At 42.7% G+C, this 20,336-nt stretch overlaps 1 protein-coding gene across 3 annotated transcripts; it reads left to right on the top strand.

Moving 5' to 3' along the window:
• Positions 1–1,346: 1,346 nt before the first annotated feature.
• On the top strand, positions 1,347–18,815 carry GLT6D1 (glycosyltransferase 6 domain containing 1). Of its 3 annotated transcripts, none has more exons than XM_054502389.2 (6): positions 1,347–1,500; positions 3,110–3,306; positions 3,406–3,482; positions 10,968–11,015; positions 16,263–16,400; positions 17,793–18,815. In XM_054502389.2, exons 3-6 carry the CDS (start codon positions 3,412–3,414, stop codon positions 18,460–18,462), a joined length of 927 nt encoding a protein of 308 aa, XP_054358364.2. In that variant the 5' UTR covers positions 1,347–1,500; positions 3,110–3,306; positions 3,406–3,411; the 3' UTR covers positions 18,463–18,815. The 3 variants fall into 3 exon arrangements, with proteins under 3 accessions (XP_054358364.2, XP_054358365.2, XP_054358366.2); XM_054502390.2 differs by having other exon boundaries at positions 3,153–3,306; positions 17,793–18,662; XM_054502391.2 differs by lacking the exon at positions 3,110–3,306 and having other exon boundaries at positions 1,375–1,500; positions 17,793–18,814.
• The last annotated feature ends 1,521 nt before the right edge of the window (positions 18,816–20,336 follow it).

The raw sequence follows: 20,336 nt of genomic DNA, 5'->3' as shown, positions 1-20,336 counted from the left end.
ACAGAGGCTGAGAGGAGGGATGTGTACGCAAGCCAAGGGAGCCAAGACTGGCCGCAGCATCAGATGCTGGAGACACCTCGATTTTGGACTTCTAGCCTCCAGAATTGTCAGAGAATAAATCTGTGTTGTTTTAAGCTACTCAGTTTAATTTGTTATGGCAGCTATGCAAAACTAACATGTACATATGCTAGTTTTTCTTTTCTTTTTTTTTTTTTTTTGAGACATGGTCTTGCTCTGTTGCTAGGCTGGAGTGCAGTGGCTTGATCTCGGCTCACTGCAACCTCCACTTCCCGGGTTCAGGCAGTTCTCCTGCCTCAGCCTCCTGAGTAGCTGGGACTACAGGCATGCACCACCACGCCTGGCTAATTTTTGTATGTTTAGTAGAGATGGAGTTTCACCATGTTGGCCAGGATGGTCTCCATCTCTTGACCTTGTGATCCGCCCGCCTCAACCTCCCAAAGTGCTGGGATTACAGGCATGAGCTATGGCGCCAGGCCTCCTTTTTCAATGAGAAAAACTATTTTATTTTCAAATGAGAGGGGTGAAATAAATAAACGTTCCCATTATGATCACGAGTGAAGGCAGCTGTCTGAAGATGGTGGAATTGTGTACGATTGTCATTTCCTTTGTGTGGTGAGGCATCTGACTCATAACACAAAAATGTGCTATTTTTGTAATCAGAAAAATAAGTACTTAAATGACATTCTAAGACAGCATAAGAAGGGATTTACTCTCTGGGAGTGATCAGATAGAACCTCAAAGAGGATGAAGGGGGAGAAGGATGCTGCATTTTTCCTCTGTTGTATGAACGTAAACATAGGTCATTCAAAATCTCTCTCCATAAGTAAGAATCAGTGATTAGGAAGTAAGGAGACACAACAATGGAAATGAAAAGCAAAAGATATTTAGAAATATCCTTTAATCTTTCTTTCTTTCTTTTTATTTTATTTTATTATTTTTGAGATGGAGTCTCGCTCTGTTGCCCGGGCTGGAGTGCAATGGCACGATCTTGGCTCACTGCAACCTCTGCCTCCTGGGTTTAAGCGATTCTCCTGTTCTCAGCCTCCCAAGTAGCTGGGATACAGGTGTCCACCACCACGCCTGGCTAATTTTTTGTATTTTTAGTAGAGACAAGGTTTCACCATGTTGGCCAGGCTGGTTTCGAACTCCTGACCTCAGATGATCTGCCCACCTTGGCCTCCCAAAGTGCTGGGATTACAGGCATGAGCCATCACACCCGGCCTATCCTTTAATTTTTCAAATGGGACAAAGTCTTGTCCTCACAACCGTGGGAAGAACCTGTGGGCAGAGGCATCACTGTGATGCTTGCATCATCAAAGGAGCCCAGTGACGTCAGCACCAACGGAAGACTCCAGCGCTAGGAGAGCAGTAGACGGCAGCTGGTTCATGACATGACACAGACCAAAAGATATGATGCTTAGAAGATCCCTGTCCTTGTGGAACATCTTTGGCTATCTCTTTACATCACTCTAACCCAAGGTAAAGGACTTTTAAAGAGGGATCTAGGAAAGTTTGGATGACTGTGGTAAAATCAGGGTTAGGGTCATCCTCTAACCTTGATCTCAGAAAGATATTGACAGACAGGCAGCTCATCAACATACAGCTAGTAGCATGCCCAGGGATGATGTCATGGAGGAGGGCACACTGCTGCAGAGAATCTGGCCAGATGGGCCTGTCTTAACCCATCCACATGGCATTTCTAGTGATCTCGAATTTAAAAGGTGGTCAGTTTCCAATTGCAGAGGCACAAGAACTGGGCCCAACTGAAGCCTGCCCAGGATGGGATTATATGAAGAACTGCCCCATAGAAATATAACATGAGCCACGTTTTCCTTCTTTCTCTCTTTTTTTCTTTTTTCTTTTTTTTTAGATGGAGTCTTGCTCTGTCACCTAGGCTGGAGTGCAGTGGTGCGATCTTGGCTCACTGCAACCTCTGCCTCCCGGGTTCAAGCGATTCTGCTGCCTCAGCCTCCTGAGTAGCTGGGATTACAGGCGTAAGCCACCACACCCGGCTAATTTTTGTATTTTTAGTAGAGATGGGGTCTCACCATGTTGGTCCTGCTGGTCTTGAACTCCTGACCTCATGATCCGCTCCCTTTGACCTCCCAAAGTGCTGAGATTACAGGTGTGAGCCATCGCGCCCAGCCCGTGAGCCACATTTTCAATGTCCAGTTTCCTAGTAGCCACATTACAAACAGTAAGAAGAAACAGGTGAATTAATTTGCATAATTTATTTTTCATTTAACTCACTATTTCCAGACTACAACACCCATACTGTTACCGTTTCACTTGTGATCGATGTGAAGTTATGAGTGAGATGGTAAATTATTTTCTTTCGCACAGTGTTTGACTTTGAGACCCCATGTGTGTTACATACTTGCAGCTCACCTCATTTCACAGCAGCTGCATTTCACACAATCAGGGACCACACGTGGCAAGTGGCTACTTTATGGCTATCAGTGCAGAGCTAAAGCGTCATGTTTGTTAAATTAGTGTTCAAAATTGAAAATCATTGGGAGGCTGAGGTGGGCGGATCACCTGAGGTCAGCAGTTTGAGACCAGCCTGGCCAACATGATGAAACCCCGTCTCCACTACAAATACAAAAATTAGCTGGATGTGGTGGCTGAGGCAGGAGAATCGTTTGAACCCAGGAGGCAGAGGTTGCAGTGAGCCAAGATTGTGCCACTGCACTCCGGCCTGGGAGACAGAATGAGACTCCATCTCAAAAAAAAGTGAAAATCAGAGAATCAGAGACCTGCATTTTGTGTGGACACACAGCCCAGTGGCGTGTTCCCGATGGGCTTGTAAACCAAATCCCACATAAAGCCTCCAACACAAGCTCAGGCACTGGAGAGAGTCCAGACTTCCATCTTAAAGTCTAATGCCTTTAATTTAGACTTCATTCCCTGTTTACAAGATCTACCTTTGAGAGCACTTGTAAATTTTTAGACTGGCATAATCTTGGAACAAATTATTCATCTTACTATCTTAGTGAGGAAGAAAGAATAAAAAGTCGACTTTGGGGGCAGAATACATTCTCCTAGGTCAAGATGACTTCCTCACCAAGACCTTGTTCTATTTTCACAGCCCTGCAGTGGAGAGATTTATTGCGTTTCTTTTATGCAATCAGGGCAGACTTCAGTGTGAACACGGGGAGAGACAGAGTGCATGTGCACCTGGCCCATGGGGAACAGTCAGCCCCAGGCACTTGAAGGAGAACAGATGCTTCCCTAACTCAAGTCGCTGTCTCCTGACAGCTGAACATTCTAGAAGCAACCTCTAAGGTTGGTGTCCAATGCCCATACATTAACCCATTGTTAGATGATGACAAATATGTCATTTTTTATTGCTTAAAATCTAATTTTTTCTCCCTTTTTCCCTAGGAGAGAATGAATTCTAAAAGAATGCTGTTATTGGTTTTATTTGCTTTTTCACTGATGTTGGCTGAGCGTTATTTCAGGTAAATGTAAAATATTGATGAATCATGATCTTTAGTGATTGGCAGAGGTGGTTTTTAATTTAATTAAATTAATTTATTTAATTTTTGAGACAGGGTCTTACTCTGTTGCCCTGGCTGGAGTGCAGTGGTGCCATATTAGCTCACTGCAGCCTTGACCTCCCAGGCTCAAGTGATCCTCCCGCCCCAGCCTCCTGAGTAGCTGGGACTACAGGCACATGTCACCACACACAACTAATTTTTGGATTTTTTTTGTAGAGACCTATGTTGTCCAGGCTGGCAGAGATAATCTAAACTGCTGAGTTTTGTCCAAAGATATCAATACTACTCTCTAAATAAATCAGAAGTTACTTTCTCTTTGTGGGACAAAGGAAAATATATGTATTTTAATTCTTTCATTGTTAAACATTCAACAATTATTTATAGAGTGCCTTCTAGGTGCCAGGCTGTATTCTAGGTGCTGGGGATGCAGTGATAATGAAAGTGCCTGTCCTCAGGGAGCTTTCATTCTATTTGGAGAAGGTAGATAATAAATACACATAAAAGACAATGCCAGGGATATAATATTTTGTAAAACAAGCATAATAAAAAATAAAGGTGAGAGTGCCATTTTAGATGAATCATAAACTATCTCAAGTTTCCATCTTTGTGTTTAATATAAATAAGACTAAAGGTTCCATCTTTGTGTTTAATGTAAACAAGACTAAAGTCAACCTATTTCTATACATATAGAAACATGTGTACTAGAGGACACATCTGTAAACCTGCTGGTATGGTTTGGCTCTTTCTGCACCGAAATCTCAACTTGAATTTTATCTCCCAGAATTCCCACGTGTTGTGGGAGGGACCTGGGGGAGGTAATTGAATCATGAGGGCTGGTCTTTCCCATGCTATTCTCATGATAGTGAATAAGTCTCACGAGATCTGATGGGTTTATCAGAGGTTTCCACTTTTCCACCTTTCTCATTTTCTCTTGCTGCTGCCATGGAAGACATGCCATTTGCCTCTCGCCATGATTCTGAGGCCTTCCTAGCCATGTGGAACTGTAAGTCCAATTAAACCTCTTTTTCTTCCCAGTCTTGGGTATGTCTTTATCAGCAGTGTGAAAACAGACTAATACATCTGCTAATATTTTCCCATCTAGAAAAACTCAAATTCTAGTTTTTTCCATACCACTCCTCACGGTCTTCTTCATAAGCAGTGCAGTGTTTCCAGAGGCTATTTGAACAGCAGTAGTATCATGAGAGATAATGGTTTTTAAAAACGAAAGCTTTGTACAACATGTATCTGGTAAGGGACTTGTACCCAAAATATGCAAAGAGCTCTTAAAATTCAACAATAAGGAAACACCTAAATTTAAAAATTAAATATTGACATTTAAAACATTTAAAAATGAGCAAAAGAACTGAATAGAATCTCACAAGAGAAGATATACAGATGGGAAATAAGCAAACACCAAGATGCTGAGTCTCATTTGTCATCAGGGAATTGCAATGAAAACAAGGAGATACCATTACACGCCCATCAGAACAGCTAACACCCAAAAATCTAAAATGTGAAAACCAGCTTCTGGTGAGGAAGTGGAAGGACAGGAACTCTCATTCATTGCTGATGGGAATGCAAAATGTTACAGGTACTGTGGAAGACAGTGTAGCAGTTCCTTAGAAAGCTAGATAGAGCTTTACCATGCCACAGAGCAGCTGTGCTCCTAGGCATTTAGCCAACTGATTAAAAAACTTATGTCCACACAAACCCTGCACAAGATGTTTATAGAAACTCTATTCATAAATGCCTCAAACCACTAACATACTAGATGCCCTTCAGCAGGTGGATGATAAACAAGCTGTGGTTCACGAAGTGCTCCAAACCAGAAACAAACAAGACGCCTGTCAATAGGAGAAGGATAAACATGCTGTGGCTCATCCGTGCAATGGAATAACACCAAACAGTAAAAAGAAATGAACTGGCCGGGTGCAGTGGCTCATGCCTGTAATCCCAGCACTTTGGGAAGCTGAGGCAGGCAGATCACCTGAGGCTGGGAGTTTGAGACCAGCCTGACCAACATGGAGAAACCCAATCTCTACTATAAATACAAAATTAGCTGGGCGTGGTGGTACATGCCTATAATCCCAGCTACTCGGGAGGCTGAGGCAGATGAATCACTTGAACCCGGGAGGCAGAGTTTGCGGTGAGCCGAGATCATGCCATTGCACTCCAGCCTGGGCAACAAGAGTGAAACTCGATCCCCCCGGCCCCCACCAAAAAAAAAAAAAAAAAAGGAAAAGAAATGAGCTATCAAGCTGTTAGAAGACATGGAGGAACCCTAAATGCATATTGCTAAGTGCAAAAAGCCCATATGAAAAGGCTGCATGCTGTGTAATTCTTATGTGACATTCTGGAAAAGGCAAAACTATATTGGCAGGAAAAAGATCAGTGGTTGCCATGGGGTGGAGGTGGGGGAGGGGATGAATAGGTGAAGCACAAAGGAATTTTGGGGGGCAGTGAAACTGTTCTGTATGACAGTGTGACCATGGACACATGTAACTTTGCATTTGAAAAAAAACCCACAGGATGTTACAGCATGAAGAGTGAAATTAACATATGTAAATTTAAAAAATTAGCTAGGAGGTTCGAGGTATCCTAGGAAGCAATGCAGACTGTGAGAACATAATCTACATCCCAAATGTACAGAACAAGCCCACTGGAAGGGGTCAGGGAAAAAGCTGCTGACCTAAAATAACTTGGGAATGAGTGGAGTTTTTTTTGTTTTGTTTTGTTTGGAGACAGAGTCTCACTCTGTCACCCAGGCTGGAGTGCAATGGCGTGATCTTGACTCACCACAACCTCTGCCTCCTGGGTTCAAGTGATTCTCCTGCCTCAGCCTCCCGAGTAGCTGGGACTACAGGCACATGCCACCACACATGGCTAATTTTTTATTTTTAGTAGATATGGGGTTTCACCATGTTGGCCAGGCTGGTCTCAAACTCCTGACCTCAGGTGATCTGCCTGCCTTGGCCTCCCAAAATGCTGGGATTACAGGTGTGAGCCATGGTGCCCAGCTGGGAATGAGTGAAGTTTAAAAGTAAAGGCAATAGAAACTGCACATGAGCACTGTGTTTGGGTTGATAAAGGTTTTTTTTTCCCACAGGAGAATGAGTTAACAATTCTGCTGCTGCTATACATGTATATTTGAATCAATTAAATAAATGGATGAGGCATGGAGAACAGGTTTCTTGCTGTTGGAGGGAACTTCATAGATAAGCAAGAGAGGGGGCCGCAGTGATCCGGGTGGGAATGGATTGAAGCTGGAGACCTCAGCATGAACTCACGTTTACCTTACTATGAACAGAGATGTTTACATGTCAACATGTTTGAAGATATGTGGAGATACATACAGATTAGTGTCTATTTCCTTGCTCTGTTAACTGAGAGGGCCTCGGAGCAAGGACACCCCAGAAGCAATGAGCACACCTGGTACCCAGATCTTGGTTTCTAGCACCATTCTCCAGGAAAGCAGCAGATCGTGGTTTCTAGCACCATTTTCCAGGAAAGCAGCAGATCTTGGTTTCTAGCACCATTCTCCAAGAAAGCAACCAAGGCTTCTTGGAGAAGTGGGTGGTTCTAGATTCCAGCAGGAGATTTTCAAGATGAGCCCAGAGCATCTCATAGTGCCAGGAAGGTTGGAAGGGATTTTTTACAAATTCTGTATTGAAGGGAGTATGTCACTTAAATAGGACATGGGAGCTAACTGGGAGAGCTCCTGATGGCCAAAGCTGAAGCCATTTGAGCAAGAAAAGAAAGTAACATTGAATTATAACCCAAAGTATGAAACGAACTTCCACAAATTCATACTGATGTAAATGAATGATTGGAGGAACAAAAAGAAGGAAGAAAGGAAGGAAGACAGGTTGGCTGGATGTTGGAAGGACAGAAGGAAGGAAGAAGGGAGAAGAGACAAATTTCCTATATGCAGAAGAATTCCAAATCACACTGTAGATTCTCCACTACAAACGACACAGAACCTGATGCTCCAGTCCTGAAGTGTGGGTTGCGCGCAGAGCTTCCTTATAAAGAAAATGGGGAGAAAGAGCAGTCTTTGCGTGGAGAAACCTGAAAACAGAGCCCTAGCCAGGCGGGCAAGGTCAGCATCACCGGGAGGCATGATAGGGTCTGAGAGGCGGCTGCAGTCAAGAGGATCCTGTGCAGACAGGAGGCTGAGTGGAGTGTGGCATGCTGGGTGGGATCCAGACAGGAGGCTGAGTGGAGTGTGGCATGCTGGGTGGGATCCTGAAAAAAAAAGAGACATTAGGGGAAAACAAGAAAATCCAACCAAAGTATGGACTCTTGTTAACAATAGAGCATCAGTGTTGCTTCGTGAATTGGAACAAAAGTACCCTACTAAAGCAAGATGTTAATAATAGTGGAAACTGGGTGGGTGCAGGGGATTCCGCATGCTAGCTTTAGAATGTTTTTGTAAAGCTGAATCTTCTCTAAAAATAAAGCTGATTGAAACAAAAAAGGGGAAATAAAGTAAAAATAAATCATGCAAAAAAAAAAAAAAAAAAAGGAAAGGAAAAACAAGGCCAGGCGTGGTGGCTCATGCCTGTAATTCCAACACTTTGGGAGGCAGAGGCAGGCTGATCACTTGAGGTCAGGAGTTCAAGACCAGCTGGCTGACATGGCAAAACCCTGTCTCTACTAAAAATACAAAAATTGGCAGGGTATGGTGGTGGGCACCTGTAATCCCAGCTACTGGGGAGGCTGAGGCAGGAGAATAGCTTGAATCTGGGAGGTGGAGGTTGCAGTGAGCTGAAATTGCACCACTGCACTCCAGCCTGGGAGACAGAGTGAGACTCTGTCTCAAAAAGCAAAACAAAATGACCACCCCCACTGCTTTGGTGCCACGTATTTTGTGTCATTTGTCCTCCTGGAGGATTGTACCTTAATGAAAAGGATGCATGGCCAGTTATAAAGAGTTTCAGATGATCTGTTTGAGGATAATGACGGGGTAATCTTCAGCAGAAAGGGGACAGGGACCCACATGCTAATCCATGGCACGGATTCTGCCATCTACCCCAGAACCACAGCCAGGGCCCTGGCATGAAGGAGGTGCTCACTCATTATTTGGTAAGAAATGCGTAAATAAATGGATCTTGATTCTAGATATTTTGTTGTTGAAATTGCAATGGGTCTTTGTTCAAATTTGAAACTTAAATAATTTTTTTTTGTTTATTTAAAGAATAAGGAGTTATTCACTGGTTGGGTTGATCCATTTAGGAAATAAACATACAGGATGCTCAGTTACATTTGAATTACAGATAAACAATGAATCATTTTTTAGCAGAAGTATGTCCCATGCAATAGTTACAATAAAAATTTATTCATTGCTTATCTTAAACTGAATAGACGTCCTGTGTTTCGTCTGGCAAACCTCTCTATAGAAAAGGAATCTCAGGCCAGGTGCAGTGGCTCATGTCTGTAGTCCCAGCACTTTGGGAGGCTGAGGCAGGCAGATCACCTGAATTCAGGAGTTCGAGATCAGCCTGGCCCTGTCTCTACTAAAATACAAAGAAAAAAAATTAGCCGGGCGTGGCAGTGGGCACCTGTAATCTGAGCTACTCGGGAGGCTGAGGCAGGAGAATTGCTTGAACCTAGGAGGCAGAGGTTGCAGTGAGCTGAGATCATGCCACTGCACTCCAGCCTGGGAGACAGAGCAAGACTCCCTCTCAAAATAAAAATAAAAATAAAAATATTAAATAGAAAAGGCATCTCAACCGGTGAGAATGTTTGTTGTCTAAATATTCCACAAACTGCAAAGCAAGGCTGGAGGGGGTCAACTGGGTCCTAATGGTGAGAGAGGCAGGGGAAACAGTAAACCACTGTCTGCGTATGTGTAGGCTGGTGTGTATGTAATGCACGTGTGTGTGTGCTTGCATGTGTGTTTGCATGTGTGTGTGGTGAGCTTGAGGATTTGGGGGTTAGTTACAGAAAGGACAGGACAGGCTGGGCATGATGGCTCATGCCTGTAATCCCAGCACTTTGGGAGGCTGAGGCCGGTGGATCATTTGAGGTCAGGAGTTTGAGACCTTCCTGGCCAACATGGTGAAACCCCATCTCTACTAAAAACACAAAAAATAGCTGGGTGTGGGGCATGTGCCTGTGATCTCAGCTACTGGGTGTGCTGAGGCAAGAGAATCACTTGAACCCAAGAGGTGGAGGTTGCAGTGAGCTAAGATTGCGCCACTGCACTCCAGACTGGGCTACAGAGCAAGACTCTGCCTTGAAAAAAAAAAAATCTCTGTCGAGGGTGATTTTTTTTCCTTAGGTTACAATAACCCTCTTCAGCCAAGGTTGTTCTCTGCTCTGGTCATTCTGCAGGGCCCCAGAAATTAATAAGACCAGCACGATCAAAGAATGGGGACTTTTTATTAAGTTCCCCCTTTGTCGTTTCATGTTTTTGATGAAGTCTGGCATGAACAGTTTGGATTTTGATGAATCTACCCCTGTGGAATCCAATCATGGAATGTCTGCAGCCAAGGATACTCATGATAATGCCAGAAAGGGAGACGGTCTTGAAGTCATTTATTTTACTTAAAAATATCCCAGGGTTACTATCCTAGGCAACACACGGAGACCCTGTCTCTACAAATAATGTAAATGTTAGCCGGGCGTGGTGGCACACCCCTGTGGGCCCAGCTACCTGGGAGGCTGAGATGGGAGGATTGCTTGAGCCCAGGAGGTTGAGGCTGCAGTGAGCTGTGATGATGCCACTGCACTCCAGCCTGGGCGACAGAGTGAGAGCCTGTCTCAGAAAACAAACAAACAAAATTCCTCCCAGGGTTATGAAACAGAGGTTGCCTAATAAGCTTGCTAATTGAATAATTAGCTTAAAAGCACAGTTACACTCTAGATGAATACAGTGTTGAAATGCAAAGGGAGGTAGCTTGTGCCTGTGGTCCCAGATACTTTGGAGGTGGAGGTGGGAGGATGGCTTGAGCTCAGGGGTTTGAGGCTGTTAGTGAGCTATGATCATGCAAGTGGGAACGCATCTCTTAAAATAAATAACAAAATAAATGCAAACAGAATCAAAGATGAACTTCTGGATGCCTCCTCCCCACCCCTTTACAACATATAGCAAAGCCACTTATGTTTGGTAAATAAATTAATTAAATCTATGTTTTTGTCTGAATATACATTCTTTTAGCTGATCTGTTCATCTCCTTTTATTAAAAAAAATCTTCCTCCCAACACCCATATTCTTTCCTGACATTCTGCCTTTGGCCATGACCTCCTTTCCCTACATCTCTTTCCTAGACCAGTTCATACCCTTCCCCACCCAGCTGAGATATCTCTTCTCCGGGAGGCTTCCCCTGACTCTGATTTGGGTTGACACATGTTGATGAAACGCCAAACAGGGCCTGCCCATCACAGGCTCAATAAACATTGAACAGGCTCCTTGTAATCACTTGATTTTCTCTTTGTACCCAGGAATCGCCGAGTAGAAGAACTTCGGCTCTCAGACTGGTTTCATCCTAGGTAAGAACAAAAATGCCTGTTTACGTGCACACACAAACAATATACTTCAATTTGAAGTAACAGGTTTTTCTTCCCCAGTCACCAAATTCAGCTCTCCTGGGAGGTTTCCAGAATTGGAGTTTTATTTTTGAGGCTCTTATAAACAAACCAGGGTCTGTTGATCAAGAACCAGGCGATGATGGTGGTCACGAAGAAGCAGACGCTCTCTACCTGGCTTAGCTTTCCTGGTTTATGCAGTGCGAGAAAGTCTCTTCGGAACCAGCTTGAAAATGCCCTGATGACGCTGCTTGACTTTGGTGGCAGCATTCAGGGGCAGCCTCGTCCTTTGTAAAGTGTATGTAGTTTCAACTTTGTGTTGTGTTCCTATGTAGCTTTGGGGTTATTTACAGTTTGGGGGCTGTTGTAGGCAAAGTTCTGGTGACTAAATGTAACTCTTTTTTTTTTTTACACAGATATATGACTTCCTGTGTGAGACACATTTCTAAAATGAAGTTATTAGGCCAAAGAATGCAGACATTTAAAATTTTTGATGTAAATTTTAAATTGCTAAATTTACTTTTAATAATGGTACCATTTTATCTTCTTGTCTACAGTGCATAAACTAAAGTATTACTAGCTTTTTCATGTTTGGCAAAGCTGCTAGTTAAGGCATCTCAATTCAATTTGCATTTCTGTAATTGTTTGAGTATCTTTTTTTTTTTTTTTGTAGAGACAGAGTTTTGCTCTTGTTGCCCAGGCTGGAGTGCAATGGTGTGATCTTAGTTCACTGCAACCTCTGCCTTCTGGGTTCAAGTGATTCTCCTGCCTCAGCCTCCTGAGTAGCTGGGATTACAGGTGCCTGCCACCACACCTGGCTAATTTTTGTATTTTTAGTAGAGACAGGGTTTCATCATGTTGGCCAGGCTGGTCTTGAACTCCTGACCACAGGTGATCCACCTGCCTCGGCCTCCCGAGTATCTTTTTATATGTTTACCATTCATTCATATTTCATCTTTTGTGTAGTCTTTTTTTTTTTTTTTTTTTTTTTTTTGAGACAGAGTCTCGCTCTGTTGCCCAGGCTGGGGTGCAGTGGCATGATCTCGGCTCACTGCAAGCTCTGCCTGCCGGGTTCACACCATTCTCCTGCCTCAGCCTCCCGAGTAGCTGGGACTACAGGTGCCTGCCACCACGCCTGGCTGATTTTTTTGTATTTTTAGTAGAGACAGCGTTTCACCGTGTTAGCCAGGATGGTCTCGATCTCCTGACCTCGTGATCCACCCTTCTTAGCCTCCCAAAGTGCTGGGATTACAGGTGTGAGCCACCATGCCTGGCCAAAATTACATGACATGTAGAAAATAAAATGTCAAGTTTTATTACATTTTGTAAATGGGTAAAACACTCCAATTAAAAAAGGCAGAGATTGTTAGAATGTATAAAAACATATTTATATGCCATCTACAAGAGACATTTTAGATTCAAAGATGCAAATTAGTTTAACTAAAAGAATTGAAAAGTGTATACCATAAAAACAGTAACCAAAAGAGAGCCAAAGTGACTCTATACAAATATCAGACAAAATAGACAAAGACAAAAATTGTTACTAGAGAAAAAAAATGGAGCATTTTATAATGACAAAAGGATCAATCCATCAATAAGATACAACAAATATATAAACATTTGCATCTAATAACAGTCCTAAAACACATGAAGCAAAAACTGACAGAATTGAAGGGAGAAACTGACAATTCAACAAGAATAGCTGGAGACTTCAGTACTTCACTTCCAATAAGAGACAGAACAACTAATCAACAAGGAAATAGAAGCCTTAAAAATACGACAAACTAGGCCTCACAAACATCTATAGAACCACCTAACAAGGGAAGAGTATATATTCTCAAGCACACATGAGACATTCCCCAGAATAAGCCATATGTTGCACAATAAAATCTCAGTAAATTCAAACGATTGAAGTCATACAAAGTATGTTCTTTGATCATTTTTTCTAAATTCTAAAATTAAAAATCAATAACAGAAAGTAATTTGGGTAATTTATAGATGTGTGGAAATTTAACAGTTCACTCCTAAATAATCAAAAAAGAATCACAAGGGAAATTAAAAAATTTTTAAGGTGATTGAAAATAAAAACACTACATGCCAAACTTATGGGATGTGGCAAAAGCAGTGCTTACTGAGAAATTTATAGCTATAAATGCCTACATTAAAATGAAAGATCTCAAGTCAATAACCTGCTAATTTTTAAATTTTTTTGTAGAGATGAGGTCTTGCTGTGTTGACCAGGCTGGTCTTAAACTTTATACATTAAGGAAAATTTATACATTAAGAAAATCAGAAAAGAAGAACAAAATAATACTAAAGCAAGCACAGGAAAAAAAGAGGAGCAAATCAATTAAATAGAAAATAGAAGAATAATAGAGAAATTAACAAAACCACAATTGGTTTTTTGAAAAGACAAACAAATTTGCCAAAAGTGTAACTTGATTGACCTAGCTAAAAAGGGAGAACTGAAATTACTAGAATTAGGAGTGAAAGAGGGGACATGACCACCAACCCCCAGAAATAATAAGGATTATAAGGGAATACTGTGATTAATTGTATGCTAACAAATTAAATAACCTATATGAAATGAAGAAATTCCTAGAAAGACTAAAGAAAGGGAAAATTTGATTAGAGCTATAATAAGTAAATACATTGAATTAGTAATAAAATCTTTCTACAAAGAAAAGCCCAGAAATACAAAATGTCATTGGTAAACTATGTCAAATGCTAAAGAAGAATTAATATCAATCTTTCACAAACTCTTCAAAATATTAAAAGAGAAAGGAATATTTTTCAACTCATTCTAGACCAGTATTACCCTGATATCAAAACCAGACAAAAGTATCACAAGAAAACTACAGACCAATATCCCATATGAATTTAAATGCAAAACTTTTCAGCAAAATACTATTATAGAAAACTGAATCCAGCAACATATAAAAAAGGATTATACACCATAAACTACATAGTGGGATTTATTCCAGGAATGCAAGGTTGGTTCAATGTATGAAAATTGATTAATGTAATACACTGTATTAATAGAATACAGAATATAAAAACCACAGGATCATCTCAATAGATGCAGAAAAAGCATTGGACAAAATTCAATACTTAAAAAAAAATAAGTACCCAACAAACTAGAAATGGAAGGGAATTTCCTCAACCTGATGAGTCAAAAGTACAACAACAATAAAAATAGGTAAAGTGGACTTCATCAAAACTAAAAACTTTCATGAATCAAAGAACATTATCAAGAAAATGAAAAGACAATCCACAGAACGGGAAAAACATTTGCAATTCATGTATCTGATAAGGGCCTAATATCCAGAATATATAAATAATTCTTATAATTAAACAACAAAATGACAAATAGTAATTTAAAATGGGCAAAGGATCTGAATAGCCATTTCTCCAAAGAAGATATACTAATGGCCAATAAGCACATGAAAAGATGCTCAACATTATTAGTCATCAGGGAAATGCAAATTAAGGTCACAATGAGATAGCACTTCACACTCTATGATGCATAAAGTTGTGTAAAGTAGGATGGCTGGAATAAAAAAGATAACAAAAAAGTGTTGGTAAGGATATGGAGAAATTTGAAATTTCATATACTCTTTTGGTGGGAATATAAAATGGTGCAGCCTTTATGGAAGACAGTTTGTCAGTTCCTCAAAAAGTTAACCATAGAATTACCATATGACCCAACAATTCTACCTCTAGATATATACCCAAGAGAATTAAAAATCTATCTTCACACAAAAACTCACATATGAATTTTAATAGCAGTATTATTCATAATAGCCAGAAAGTGTAAATAACTCAAATGTTCATCAACTAATGAATGTATAAACAAACGTGGTCTAGCCATCCAATGGAATATTATTCAGCCATATTTCCAGAACAGGCAAATCTACAGAGACAGAAAGTAGATGAGTTGTTGCAGGGATTGTAGGGAGAAGGGAATGGGGAGTGACTGCTTTTGGATAGTGATATATCAAAGTATTCCATTTTCTTTGGAGAAACTGTAAATAGCATTGTGTTTTAAATATTACTTTCTGCATGTTCATTGTTCATAGTAATGAGATTAATTTTTTAATGTGTTGATCTTGTATCCTGAAACTTTGCTGAGTTCACTTGTTATTTCTAGGAGATTTTGTTTTTTTTTTTAGATTCCTTAGGATTTTCTATGTAGACAATTATGTAATCTGCAAATAGGGATGGTGTTGTTTTTTTCCTTTCCAATCTGATGGCTTTTATTTCATTTTCTTGCCTTATTGCAGTGGCTAGAACTGCTATCACTATGTTGGAACTGCCACGTTCCTCACTGTAGGGAGAAAGCATTCAGTCTTTCACTATGAAGTGTGTGAGCTGTAGGGTATTTGTAGATGTTCTTTGTCAAGTTGAGGGGATTCCCCTCTATTACTTTTTTTTTCTGGGAGCTTTTATCATGAATGGACATTGAACTTTGTAGGGTGCATTTTCCTGAGTTGAGCATGTGATTGCTCTTCTCTAGCTTTCGATATGGTGGTTTACATTCATTGATTTTCAGATGTTGAATAGCCTATCTTAAATCCTGCTGTTGTCTTGTTGTATTGAAGGCAAATTGGATGGCTCTCTCCCTTGTTGGACTCATCTCTCATTTCTGCTGGATTGCACTGGTGGGCCTAAAGCATGAGGGAGAAGCTGAAAAAAGGACATCCCCAGAAACTTGTAGGAAAAGGGGAGAGAGAAAAAGAAAGCAGAGAAGGAGGGGAAAATAAAGGCATTGTGTAAGGGAGGTGATCTCCTGCCTCCCATCCTGGCGTCAGTGAATGATTGGAGAGTGTTCTGACTCCGGGCTGCCTAATTTTGAGCTGCAGTCAGAGCTCGGAAAAGGCAGCTCCTGGGTTCAAAGGCAGGTGGTTGGGGGAGCAACGCACAAACCCAGGAGCCAGGTGGGCTGGGTGTGGCATCCCGACCCCCACGTGTTAACTGTGCAGTGTCAGGCAACTTACTCAACCGTGTGTGCCTCTAGTTCCCCACGTCGAGATCGGGGTGGTGGCACTCACTGCATAGGGCTTTGCAAGGATGAACCCAGTGGGATAATGCACTCAAACACGGAGCTGGGTGCGCAGTCGGTGCTCTCTAAGCATTAGGCACTACTGCTCGGCACCTGCTGCCGGCGCCTCAGTAAAGCACTCCCTGTTTAACTTGGTTCTTGTTCCACAGAAAACGCCCTGATGTTATAACGAAAACAGACTGGCTCGCTCCCATCCTATGGGAAGGGACTTTCGACAGGCGGGTCCTGGAAAAACATTACAGAAGGCGGAATATCACTGTGGGCCTGGCCGTCTTTGCTACTGGCAGGTAGGTGCCACTCACCTTTGCCCTTTTTTATTTTGGGAAAATGTGGATCAGCATTCACAAGCCTTTAACCTCCAAAGAGCCAACCATAATTAAGCATAATTAATGATAACAATAGCCACGATTTCTGGGAGAAACAAACTCACCTGTCCAAACCCAAAGAGTGGACTCAGACCTGGAGAACAGTGAAAGTGAGACTTTTAGTGACAGTCTTGCAAGATCGGATGTCTGATGAGCAGGCACACCCAGCACAGTTTCAACTGCAACTTATCCCCTAGTGCACAGGTCCCTCCCCTAGTTCCTCACAGGCTGAGTACTGTGGGGGGGGTGGGGGGGTCACAATCTTCCCAGACGTCGCCTATTGGTTGTTGGGCTGCGGCTTTAGGTGTTTTCTTTAGGGTGGTCTTGCTGCATTTTGTTGCAGCCCACAATGCATTGCAATCCTAGTGAGCTCAGGGGCTCTTCAAGTATCTGACTTATGACCTAAGTAGCTGAACAGGCTGATAAGAAGAGACAAAGCAAGCTATTTTGCAGACTAGTAAAGTTTTATCTTAGACTAAATTTTTTGGTTTGGGTGAGGGCAACTAAGGCAGGAGGCCGACAAGCAGGCATTGGCTATTTAAGTGGGGGCCTAGTATATCCTGTTTCTTTTGTAGTTTGCTGACCTAAGCCGATTTAAGGCCCTTTGTCTTGGAGATGGTCTACTGTAGACATGATTTCCTTCCATTTCTGGCTGTCCTGTACAAAGGTGTGCTGGCTTTCTCTGTCGATGGCCAAGTCGTTAACACCAGTGGGAACCTTTTGACTCATACCCATTTAGCTCCTGCTCCCTTTCTTCACAACAGCCATTCCAAAACATGGTGGCTTTTCTCAGGCCCTCCGGGTCAGGACATTTCCTTCCCACTCACCAACTCAGCTGAAGCTGTGGGCCCGACTCCTCCACGCTTGTACATCCCGAGTTCCTTAGCATCAGAGACACCCATGTTAGTGCATTCAGCCACCTCTTCTCCTGATCATGTTTAGAAAAGTAAGTGTCGGCTGGGCACGGTGTCTTATGCCTGTAATCCCAGCACTTTGGGAGGCCGAGGTGGGTGGATCACCTGAGGTCAGGAGTTCAAGACCAGCCTGGCCAACATGGTGAAACACCATCTCTACTAAAAATACAAAAAAAAAATTACCCGGGCGTGGTGGCGCGCACCTGTAATCCCAGCTACTTGGGAGGCTGAGGCAGGAGAATTGCTTGAACCCGGGAGGTGGAGGTTGCAGTGAGCCAAGATCACGCCACTGCACTCCAGCCTGGGCATCAGAGCGAGACTCCATCTCAAAAAAAAAAAAAAAAAAAAAAGAAAAGAAAAAAGAGAAAAGTAAGTTTCTTTCCCAGTGCGTGTTTCCTAGGTTTGCAGAGGAGTACCTGAGGCCGTTCCTACACTCCGCAAATAAGCACTTCATGACAGGCTACCGAGTGATCTTCTACATCATGGTGGACGCCTTCTTCAAGCTGCCTGACATAGAGCCCAGTCCTCTTCGAACGTTCAAATTATTTAAAGTGGCCACCGAGAGGTGGTGGCTCGATGGCCCCCTGGTGCATGTGAAGAGCCTGGGTGAACACATCGCCAGTCACATCCAGGATGAGGTGGACTTGCTCTTCAGCATGGCTGCCAACCAGGTCTTCCAGAACGAGTTCGGGGTGGAGACCCTGGGCCCGTTGGTGGCCCAGCTCCACGCCTGGTGGTATTTCAGAAACACCAAGAACTTCCCTTACGAGAGGAGGCCGACCTCAGCAGCTTGCATCTCGTTTGGACAGGGGGATTTCTATTATGGCAGCTTGATGGTTGGTGGCACACCCCATAATATTTTAGACTTCATCAAAGAATATCTGAACGGAGTTATTCATGACATCAAAAATGGACTCAATAGCACCTATGAAAAGCACCTTAACAAGTATTTTTACCTCAATAAACCCACCAAGCTGTTATCACCAGAATACAGCTGGGATCTTGCATTTTCTCCTCCTCCACAGATCCAATACGTCAAGGTCGCACATGATTCCCAGAGGAAATTATGAATTATGCCATTAGGTTTATGACGAATAAATGAATCACGGCAATTTCTTATAAATGAGGGAAGTCTTAAAACCTTCCATTTTTTAGAGACATACAAATTTACATCCTTCCCAAATAAATGTTTCTTTTTCCCATTTTGAGCCATCTTATTTGGCTAATGTAGGATAAAGAATAAAAGGATAATTACTTAATGTTAATACACAGTAATGTTATTATCTATGTATTGTAGACAATGTGAAAATACATTTGACATAGAATGAATATTTTTAATGGAGAAAGACTCTAGTTGAGAAAAAACATTCATAAAAGGGAAAAGTAGTTCACACAAAGGAAAAAATAAATGCCAGGCCACTCACTGAGAAGTCACTGTGTTTTTCCACGCTGGGATACGTGTGGCTTGTGGTCAACCTTGCCTATTGTCTCAGTCTGTCTGCTGTGTGATTCGACACAGGTGAGCTAGAGGAATCCAGCCAAAGCCACGTCTTACTATTATGGTTTCAAAGTGAGATATTCAGTTCCTTTTGTTAAAAAGCTATAGGTATTGGCCGGTTGTGGTAGCTCATGCCTGTAATCCCAGCACTTTGGGAGGCCGAGGCAGGCGGATCACCTGAGGTCAGGAGTTCGAGACCAGCCAGACTTGCTAACATGGTGAAACCCCATCTCTACTAAAAATACAAAAAATTAGCTGGGTGTGGTGGTGCATGCCTGTAATCCCAGCTACTCAGGAGGCTGAGACAGGAGAATGGCTTGAACCTGGGAGGTAGAGGTTGTAGTGAGCCAAGATTGAGCCATTGCACTCCAGCCTGGGTGGCAAGAGTGAAACTCCATCTCAAAAAAAAAATCTGTAGGTATTTTATTTTTTTAAAAAAGATATTTACTGAGCTCAGTGGTAAAGATGCTCTGCCAGACGCAGACAGGGATAGAAAAGAGTTTGGAACACCTGTGTCCCTGGCAGCCCACACTCTGGCAGAGGTTGAGGCTGTGTGCTAGGAGTGCATGTTCAGGGTGCTAAAAGTGACAAGGAAGACGGTCACCTGAGCTCTGTGGTGGTCAGGGAGCCAGCATCTCCACCAGACGCTTTGTGTGTCACACAGGGAGAGTGTTCCTGAGTCCGTGGGCAGTGGCAGCTGTGAACAGCTTTAGTAAGTGTCACGGCCCACCTCATTACTATGCTGCACCCCATTACTATGCTGAGGTCCTAACTCCGTACCTCAGAATGTGACTGTGTCTGGGGATAGGGCCGTTAAAGACGTCATTAAGGTAAAATGAGGTCGCTGAGGTGGGCCCTAATCCCACAGGACTGGCGTCCTTATTAAGAGATGAGGACACAGACACACAGAGGGACGACCGTGAGGACACAGGGAGAAGAGGCGTCTGCAAGCTGAGGATTGAGGCCTCAGGAGGAGCCAGCCCTGTAACACCTGATCTTGAACTTGCAGCCTGCAGGACTCTGAGGACGCACGTTGCTGTTGTTGACGCTGCCCAGCCCAGTCAGTCGTACTCTGTTACGGAGGCCTGAGCAAACTAATCCGGGAGGTGTCCCAAAAATAACAGCAGTTCAAACACCAGATTGCAAGGAGCGCCGACCTCCGTTTCCTGGGATGGAAGATGGAGGCTGAGAAAAGCCTCCCTGGGTTCAGAATGAGACCTGGGGCTACCACCTCAGGGTCCCCTTTGTTATTTCACCCAGCCTCCCCCTCATGCACAGTTCATGCCAGGGACTGCCTTAAAGAACCTGTCAAGGCTTAGCTCACCCTCCCTCTTTTTTGCTGTCGTCTCCTTTGACTAAAAGAAGGTGATCTTTTCAGAGACTCATTCTTGCATCTCACAGAGTAGCTCTCAGTTTTTGAAAAAAATCTATGAAAGTTTCAAAAGG

Source organism: Pongo pygmaeus, chromosome 13 (genome assembly GCF_028885625.2).
Source record: "Pongo pygmaeus isolate AG05252 chromosome 13, NHGRI_mPonPyg2-v2.0_pri, whole genome shotgun sequence".
NCBI classification, from domain to species: Eukaryota; Metazoa; Chordata; class Mammalia; order Primates; family Hominidae; genus Pongo; species Pongo pygmaeus.
This window is presented reverse-complemented; position numbering and strand designations above follow the sequence as displayed.